The 10,065-nt window shown below is 38.6% G+C and overlaps 1 protein-coding gene across 1 annotated transcript in view; it reads right to left on the reverse strand.

Annotated features, from left to right (window-relative positions):
• The window catches only part of LOC115227395 (rho GTPase-activating protein 1), a gene marked incomplete at its 5' end in the record, with an annotated part of 10,092 nt that extends 158 nt beyond the window's left edge, over positions 1–9,934 (reverse strand). The window contains 6 exons of the mRNA XM_029798242.2: positions 1–283; positions 2,523–2,629; positions 5,433–5,561; positions 7,459–7,536; positions 8,782–8,852; positions 9,813–9,934. The exon at positions 1–283 is cut by the window's left edge and continues 158 nt beyond it. Coding sequence (XP_029654102.2) covers positions 116–283; positions 2,523–2,629; positions 5,433–5,561; positions 7,459–7,536; positions 8,782–8,852; positions 9,813–9,934 — 675 coding nt within the window. The remainder of the gene's footprint in view (positions 284–2,522; positions 2,630–5,432; positions 5,562–7,458; positions 7,537–8,781; positions 8,853–9,812) is intronic.
• Between the last annotated feature and the right edge of the window lie 131 nt (positions 9,935–10,065).

The raw sequence follows: 10,065 nt of genomic DNA on the forward strand, positions 1-10,065 counted from the left end.
TTTATTAAAAAAAAAAAAAAAAAAAAAAAAAAAGAAAGATAATCTCTGACGAATGAGATGTTGCTTAATGTCCGTCTGCAAGTATTTCGGTATTTCTGGCATTTTTCGGCTGTAATCATCTTGGGAATAACTCATCTCTGTGATTAAGAAGTACCAAGGTGAAACTATTTACCGCCGTGATTAAATTGAACGACACCTGGCCTTTGGACCAAATTAGATTCGGTCCAAAAATCAACGCCAGGTTGTCGGCTCCCATTTTATTCTTGTCTGAATGTTCAGTCACCTGCCAGGCAAAAGATGGAAAATGAATAAAAATAAAGGTAGAAAAAAGGAAAAGGTAAGTAAAAACAAAATGAGTAAAGTTAGGATGAGTTAATAGATTAGGTAACGAATTAGTGATAAAGATGTGTGTCCGTGTGTGTACACAAACCTGTTTCAAAGATTTATTCCTAGAAACAAAATAACATCATTTGATGCCTTTGAATAATTAATCTAGAATTTTAGTAGACATACCTCATGCATAATGCATTAACGAACTTGAAACACTGAATATATATATATATATATATATATATATAACAATTGCAGTGTGGAAGGTGTTTATAAGCCATTTAAGAAACACACAAAAGCCGTTCGATTCACTTCAACACTTCAACATTTATAAAAGTTTAATTTGCCAAAATATTTTTGTCGCTCTGAGACCGCGACCTGTTCACTGACAAAAATCCGTGCTGCTATTTTTGTCAGTGAACAGGTCGTGGATTTTAGCGACGAAAATATTTTGACAAATTAAACTTAAATGTTGAAGTGAATCGAACGGCTTTTGTGTGTTTCTTAAATGGCTTATAAACACCTTCCACGCTGCAATTGTTTTCGTTTCTGCACACGATCTCAGATCAAATCACTTGCTATGCAAGTACATCTCCGTAATATATATATATATAGGGAGAGAATTCACAAAAAACCCCCAAAAAGATGAAGACAGGTGGTGTACACAACAAACAGATGTATTAGTATAACGCTCAGGAAGTGATATATATATATATATAAATTAGAAAAAAAACACCTTTTATCAATTCAAAATGAACAGTTAAATTACACCATCTAGAAAATTACATATAATAGAAATATTATATTTGGTAGAATATATATATTCTACCAAATATATACGTTTTATTTATTATTTTGCACATTACTTAATCATCGGTATATTATTGTTATTTTATATTTAATATTTCTATTATATGTAATTTTCTAGATGGAGTAATTTAATTGTTCATTTTGAATTTATAAAAGGTGGGTTTTTTTCTAATTTTTATATATATATATATATATATAAATTCATTTAGTATTTCTAAATTGAATTTTTCCCTGTAAGTTAGGAATAATATTCCCTCAAATTATTATTATATATATATATATATATATATATAAATATTAAATTTCTAAATATCTCATAGAGATATGTACGGTGTTGGAGCGGTAGAGTGGTTGTATACTGTCAACTTAATGTGACAGTTCTGTAAGGGAGTTACACCACCGTTGTTTAGCCCTAGGAAGCATCGACGCTTCCTGTCGGCCTTGACACATTTCCTGTGTCCTTATATATTTACGAAGGGGAGACAAATACCCCCAGCAGCTAGGCCTGCATCTAGAGACACGCATGTTTCAGGGTCTTTGCCCATCATCGGTCTAGAGTAGCAGAGGCCTGCTAGCTGCAGATATCTGTCTAGACTTCGTAAATATATATATATTTTCAGTGAAGTTTATTCACTGATCACCAAAATCAGAAATATTAATTATATTATATATATATATACTAATATATATATATATATATATATATACAAACAACAATGAGGAACGGCTGCAATAGGCAGTTCGACCCACTAGAAAGAGTACGATGACTTTGAAAATTTTAGGTCAGAATTACCTAGGCATAGATATAGCTGCCTCGTGTAATTTCTTGTCCCTTATGGCTTCTTTACCGACGAGCGCGTGGCTTTTGGAAGATTGATTGATTAAGTTTAATTAATTAATCAGGCTGGTTACCATTAAAAAACGCCGAAACAATGCATTGTCTAAAGATGAGTAGGGTAAATGTTTTTTTTTTTTTTCCTTAAATTTCGGAATTACTACTTTTTGCGGTTGGAGCCCTGGCTGCTCTTTCTAGAGGGTCGAACGGCCTATTGTAGCCGTTCCTCAATTGTCGTTGAATTTATTAATAGTCTCTGACTATTTCCTCTTTCTCACTAGACCGCTGGTGGCAAATAATTTCTATTGAATTTTTTGCTACCCTAAATTGATTAATATATATACATATATATATATATATATATATATATATAGATATATATATATATATAATATATATATAGATTCCTTTTATCATTTCAGTGATTTGACTGTGGCCTGTTTTCATATAAATACTACAATTAGCCGTCATTTTCGAAATTATGGGGCCAGCTAGTATATATGTATTATATGTGTGTTACACTAAACAATATTGTTATTTGACTTACTTCACCAAGGAAGGTGATGATGTATTTCAAGAGTTGATAATTCTCTTCGGGGAGTTCTTCCAACACCATTTGCCGTGCCTCAGACACAAGTTGGTCTTCTTTTAAACCTGAAAATAGCCAGAAATAACACAACAGTCTTTTAATGTTCAGCAGAAAATAGTACTCGAATACCAGAGGTAGAGTAACGTGCTTTATCAACATTTGTTAGATACTTTTTTGGGAATGCCAACTTCCAAATCATTCTCTCTCTCTCTCTCTCTCTCTATTAATTTTTTCTCTTTCTCTCTCTATTTTTCTCTTTTCCTCTCTTTTTCCCACTACTTATTATTTTCTGATTTTCTTTTATCTTCTTTTTCTAGCTTGTAACAACTCAGTTGTATGCATCATATGTGTATATACATATGTACATGAACATCGAAATAAATATCAATGGAAATAGTAGTTGTGATACCTGTGGCACGTAAGAAGCACCATCCGAATGTGGCCGATGCCAGCGCCGCCTTGACTGGCTTCTGTGCCAGTGGCATGTAAAAAGCACCATCTGAACGTGGCCGATGCCAGCACCGCCTTGACTGGCTCCTGTGCCAGTGGCACGTAAAAAGCACCAACCGATCGTGGCCGCTGCCAGACTCCCCTGGCACCTGTGCCGGTGACATGTAAAAAGCAACCACTACACTCATGGAGTGGTTGACATTAGGAAGGGCATCCAGCTGTAGAAACACTGCCAAATCAGACTGGAGCCTGGTGCAACCTCCTGGCTTCCCAGACCCCGGTCGAACCGTCCAACCCATGCTAGCATGGAAAACGGACGTTAAACGATGATGATGTAGACACCTATATATGCAACGTCGTTTAACGTCCGTTTTCAAAGCTAGCATGGGTTGGACAGTTCGACCGGGAACTGGGAAGCCAGGAGGCTGCGCCAGGCTCCAGTCTGATCTGGCAGTGTTTCTACAGCTGGATGCCCTTCCTAACGCCAACCACTCCGAGAGTGTAGTGGGTGCTTTTTACATGCCACTAGGGTATTTTTCGATGTTGTTATTATCAGTGAATTTTGGGGCTTATAAATTTAATATTTTCATATTAAATTTATAAGCCCTAAAAATTCACTCCATAATTGCTCACAGGCATATGGCGTAGTGGTTAAGAGCACTAGCTACAACCCCAAGATTCTGTGTTCAATTCTAGGCAGTGACCAGAATAATAATATTGAAAAATACCTTAGGAATGAGAATCCAGGTTCAAAATTCCCCAAGACACCTGATGAAGGCTGGAGGGCATATCAGCCAAATATCCATCAAATGTAATCAATGGAAATTGTAGCTGTGATACCAGTGCCGGTGGCACGTAAGAGAACCATCTGAACGTGGCCGTTGCCAGCGCCACCCCGACTGGCCTCCGTGCCGGTGACACGTAAAATGCACCATCCGATTGTGGCCGTTGCCAGCCTCGTCTGGCACCTGTGCAGGTGGCACGTAAAAAGCACCCACTACACTCACGGAGTGGTTGGCGTTAGGAAGGGCATCCAGCTGTAGAAACACTGCCAGATCAGAATGGAGCCTGGCGCAGCCCCTGGCTTCCCAGACCCCAATCGAACCGTCCAACCCATGCTAGCATGGAAAACGGACATTAAACGATGATGATGATGTAAATAATGTACATAATTCCTCGTCTCTTAAATATAGAACTGTATTACAAATGTCTTTTTTTCAAAATTTCTGAATTAAAATCTTCTACCAAAACTTAGTCTTGATTTATGTTCCTAACACTAAATCTCTATATATATAAACAGCAAAATGTCTGTCTGTCTGTGTGTGTCCTTTATACAAATCCCAATTTTTCTGTTAGAGGGCTCGCACTTTCTATGGTTCATTCAAACCGTCCAAGGGTGGTCGTGCACATCTTTACATTTCCCCGCACCCCACAAGGCCATTAAAAAATCAATAGAAGTGACTTTTTGTGAATTTTCTATCCAAAACCCAATCAAAATGCCCGAAACTTGATACGCCAATTGAATGCCAGCTAGCTGTATGTGATTGGTCGGAGATTTGGACAGTATTCGTGTGTATGTGCGCACGTACGCAGCTGTATATGCATGCACTAACACTATGACCCGGCAACACCGGGTCATAGTGCTAGTAGATTATAAAATTATTTTACTAAATTCTTTGTTTTATTTAAAATTAATTGAAATAAACATAGAGCGCCTCAATAGAAATATGGTAACAAAAAGGTTTCAGTAGAAAAATGAAGAGACTTCATTAACCCTTTCATTACTGTATTTATTTTGAGATGTTCTGTGTTTCTTTCAATTACTTTAAATATAACAAAGAATTTAGTAAAATAACTTGGTTATCATTTAAGCTAGTGTTAGGAACATAAATTGTGACTAAGGTTTGGTGGGAGATTTTAATTCAAAACTTATGAAAACAAGACATTTTGTACTAAAGAGCCAGGGCCAGTTTCAGCTGGGTTGGTATCAAAAGGGTTAAATATAACAAAGAATTTAGTAAAATAACTTAGTTATCATTTAAGCTAGTGTTAGGAACATAAATTGTGACTAAGGTTTGGTGGGAGATTTTAATTCAAAACTTATGAAAACAAGACATTTTGTACTAAAGAGCCAGGGCCAGTTTCAGCTGGGTTGGTATCAAAAGGGTTAAATATAACAAAGAATTTAGTAAAATAACTTAGTTATCATTAAGCTGGTGTTAGGAACATAAATTGTGACTAAGGTTTGGCGGAGGATTTCAATTCAAAACTTATGAAAACAAGACATTTGTACTACAGAACCAGGGCCGGTTTCGTATCGAAAGGGTTAAAGAGAGACGTTCAGGTGGACATCTGAAGTAACAGACAAAAGAAGGGGACAAATGAATGAGTGGACAACTTGTGGAAGAGGCCCCTTACCATAGAGTCTTGTAATGGGTTCGGCTAAGTCGTAGGTTAAAATTGGTTCTGGCAGTTCTCGTAGGAATTTCTTCAATATCACAGCAGGAATGTGTTTGTTGTCGTATTCTGCATAGTTCACTGCATCACCTGAAGAATATGGAACGACGAGAGATGAACATGAAGGAGAATGACAAATTGGCGGCAGATGGTGATGTTAAGTTAAGTTAAGTTAAGATTATTTTTTGGTTCAAAAAGCAAAAAGCAAGGCCATGTAGGGGGACATGGAGTTAAGTACAGGGAGGGTGTTCATGCAAAGAGTTCAGGCCATTTCTGGTCAAGAGAGACTTTGAACCGAGCGGTCGTCGGCATCTTCACTATCTCGTCTGGCAGCTTATTCCACGGATCCGCAACCCGGATGTATGTATATAGTTAAGTTAATTTTATGGCTCAAAAAGCAAGGCCATGTAGGGTGTTCATGCAAAGAGTTCAGGCCATTTCTGATCAAGAGAGACTTTGAACCGTATGTATGTATGTATGTATTATGTATATATGTATACATGTATGTATGTATGTATATATGTATGTATGTATGTATGTATGTATGAATGTATGTATGTATGTATGTATGTATGCATGCATGTATGAATGTATGTATATATGTATCTATTATGAATGTATTATGTATATATGTATACATGTATTATGTATGTATGTATATATAAGTTAAGTTAAGTTAATTTTTTGGCTCAAAAAGCAAAAAGCAAGGCCATGTAGGGGGACATTGAGTTATGTACAGGGTGGTGTTCATGCAAAGAGTTCAGGCCATTTCTGGTCAAGAGAGACTTTGAACCAAGCGGTCGTCGGCATCTTCACTAAGTCGTCCGGCAGCTTATTCCACGGATCCGCAACCCGGACGGAGAAAGCCCCTCTCCTTCGATTGAGATGAAATCGTCGCAGATAGAGCTTTTCGGAGTGACCCAGCAGCCGACGCTCTGGAGCAGGAATGAAGAACAGCTCTTTCGAGAGGTTACACTTTCCGCTTATGATGTTATGAGCAAGAATGAGATCGTGTTGGATTGGATATGGTGGGAGGGGTTTAAAAGAAATGGCATCAGATGGGTGGATTTATAAAGCATTGTGCTTGATGAGGGTGGATTAAAAGAGAATGTATTAGAAAAGGGTGGAATGGAAGACGTGAGTGTTATAAGAGATTGTCTTAGACAGGAATGGAATGGATGTTACATAGGCATAAAGTGGCTGTGTGGTAAGTAGCTTGCTTACCAACCACATGGTTCTGGGTTCAGTCCCACTGCGTGGCACCTTGGGCAAGTGTCTTCTACTATAGCCTTGGGCCGACCAAAGCCTTGTGAGTGGATTTGGTAGACGGAAACTGAAAGAAGCCCGTCGTATATATATATATATATATATGTAGGAGTGGCTGTGTGGTAAGTAGCTTGCTTACAAACCACATGGTTCCGGGTTCAGTCCCACTGCATGGCACCTTGAGCAAGTGTCTTCTACTATAGCTTCGGGCCGACCAAAGCCTTGTGAGTGGATTTGGTAGACGGAAACTGAAAGAAGCCCGTCATATATATGTATACATATATATATGTGTGTGTTTGTGAGTCTGTGTTTGTCGCCCCCAACATCGCTTGATAACTGATGCTGGTGTATTTATGTCCCTGTAACTTAGTGGTTTGGCAAAAGAGACCGATAGAATAAGTACTGGGTTTACAAAAGAATAAGCCCTGGGGTCGAGTTGCTCGACTAAAGGCAGTGCTCCAGCATGGCCACAGTCAAAGTAAAAGAGAGTAAGGGTGGGAATAGAAGAGATGAGCATTAAAAGAGATTGTGTTACATAAGGGTGAATGAAAGAGATTGTGTTAGATAGGGTGGAAACATGTAAGATAAGGGTGGGAATGGAGGGGGAAGAGGAGATAATAAAGGGTAGGAGGAGGAAAGTAAGAGATAAAGTATGGGATTAAGAAGGAGGAAAACAGGAAATGAAGCAGCTGCTGCTGTTGCTGCGTCTGGTCGTACCCACCTGCATTGATCTTGTTCTGTACGTCCTTGATGACAGAAGCACTGGCCGATCTTCGGAATATTCCTTCGGTGTCCAACGCTGAAACGATCACAAGACAAATGAAGTTTCTTGGTTTTCCTGTAGTTCTTACTAACACTACTACAACTACTACAACTACTACAACTGCTGCTACTACTACCACCACCACCACATGGGTATACTGGGCTTCGTATATTTGTATCCCATTGTCACTTTGATGGCATGCACTGCTCTCTCTTACTCAAAAATGATGATGATAATAATAATAATAATAATAATAATAAGGGTTCCAAATTTTGGCAGAAGACCAGCAATTTTAGGGGAGGGGGTAAGTTGATTACATCAACCCCTGTACTCAACTGGTACTTAATTTACTGACCCCAAAAGGATGAAATGCAAAGTTGACTTCAGCAGAATTTGAACTCAGAACGTAGCAGTGGGTGAAATACCGCTAAGCATTTCATCCAGCGTGCTAATAATTCTGCCAGCTTGCTGCCTTAATATAATAATAATAATAATAATAATAATAATAATAATAATAATAATAATCCTTTCTACTCTAGGCATAAGGCCCGAAATTTTGGGGGAGGAGGGGCAATCATTTAGATTGATCCCCAATACACAACTGGTATTTAATTTATTGACCCCAAAAGGATGAAAGGCAAAGTCGACCTTAGCAGAATTTGAACTCAGATCGTAGCAACAGGCGAAATACCGCTAAGCATTTTGTCCAGCATGTTAACGATTCTGCCAGCTCACCACCTTAATAATATTATTATAATAATAATAATAATAATAGTAATAATAATAATAATAATAGTAATAATAATAATAATAATAATAATAATAATATAATAATTAATGATTAATAATGATAATAATAATAATAATTATAAAAATAATAATAGTAATAATAATAATAATAATAATAATAATAATAATAATAATTAATGATTAATAATGATAATAATAATAATAATAATAATGAGATCACCATGTCGCGCACATATGGTTGTGATGCATATGCCTGGTGTACCCTTATCAGACGGGTAGTCATGATGGGTATACTGGGCTTCGTATATTTTACTCCAGTGTCACTTTGATGGCATGAACTGCTCTCTCACTCAATAACGATAATAATAATAATAATAATAATAATAATAATTCTTTCAAATTTTGGTTGCAGTCTAATAAATAATTAAAACTTCTCAGGTACCCCCACCAATGACTGTAAAACGGTAAAAACACTAAAACGAAAGAGATTCTGTAAAAGATGAAGATGAAGAAGTCTGTCAATGAATTTACCGTGTTTTCTGAGATATTCGACAGTTTGAACAACAATCGGGGGTAAGGTTTGTCCAGACTGCTGTTGGATGCTGAAAGCAGAACGGAAACAGAAACGGTTTTAGGATGAAATGAAGAATATAGTGCATTTGTTTTATACAAGAACTAGTCAAAGCAAAGAGGGAGAGAGAGAGAGAGAGAGAGAGAGAGAGAGAGAGAGAGAGAAAAGCAGAGAGGAAAGAAAGAAAAGAAATGACAAAAGCAACAAAAAAAAAAAACTAAATAATGATCAACATGAATGGAAATTGTAGCTGTGATACCAGTGCCGGTGGCACATAAGAGAACCGTCCAAAGGTGGCTGTTGCCAGCGCTGTTCCGACTGGCTTCCGTGCTGGTGGTGCGTAAAAAGCACCATCCGATCGTGGCTGTTGCCAGCGTCGCCCGGCCTCTGTGCCGGTGGCATGTAAAAAGCACCATCCGATCGTGGCTGTTGCCAGCGTCGCCCGGCCTCTGTGCCGGTGGCACGTAAAAAGCACCATCCGATCGTGGCTGTTGCCAGCGTCGCCCGGCCTCTGTGCCAGTGGCATGTAAAAAGCACCATCCGATCGTGGCTGTTGCCAGCGTCGCCTGGCCTCTGTGCCGGTGGCACGTAAAAAGCACCATCTGATCGTGGCTGTTTGCCAGCGTCGCCCGGCACCTGTACCAGTGGCACGTAAAAAGCACCATCCAATCGTGGCCGTTGCCAGCGTCGCCTGGTCTCCGTGCCGGTGGCACGTAAAAAGTAACATCCGATCGTGCCGGTTTTTCACTGCCCCTGTACCAGTGGCACGTAAAAAGCACCCACTACACTCGTGAGTGGTTGCGAGCGATTAGGAAGGAGTAGTCATCCTCCAGCTGTAGAAACAGTGCCAGATCAGACTGGAGCCTGGTGCAGCCTCCTGGCTTCCCAGGCCCCAGTTGAACCGTCCAACCCATGCTAGCATGGAAAGCGGACGCTAAACATGATGATGATGATGATGATGATAAAGTTGTAATTAACTTAATGGACTTACAAATTTAATGAAACTCCAAACTGTTGATTTTTCTGTGGTTTTGTGATTTTATGCTGGGATCTGTGTAGGGGTAGGGTGGCTTGTTGGCCGAAACTAAAACGCGCATCATGTCTTGGAAGGAGAAAAGAAACATTAATCAAAACACACAATCAAAATTATTATCATTATATATACTTGGCCAGTCTGCAAGTACTCACTCATCTCTCTCTACTCTCTCTCTCTCTCATCACACACACATATCTATCAATCTGTC

Source organism: Octopus sinensis, unplaced genomic scaffold, assembly GCF_006345805.1.
Source record: "Octopus sinensis unplaced genomic scaffold, ASM634580v1 Contig03006, whole genome shotgun sequence".
Lineage (NCBI taxonomy): Eukaryota > Metazoa > Mollusca > Cephalopoda > Octopoda > Octopodidae > Octopus > Octopus sinensis.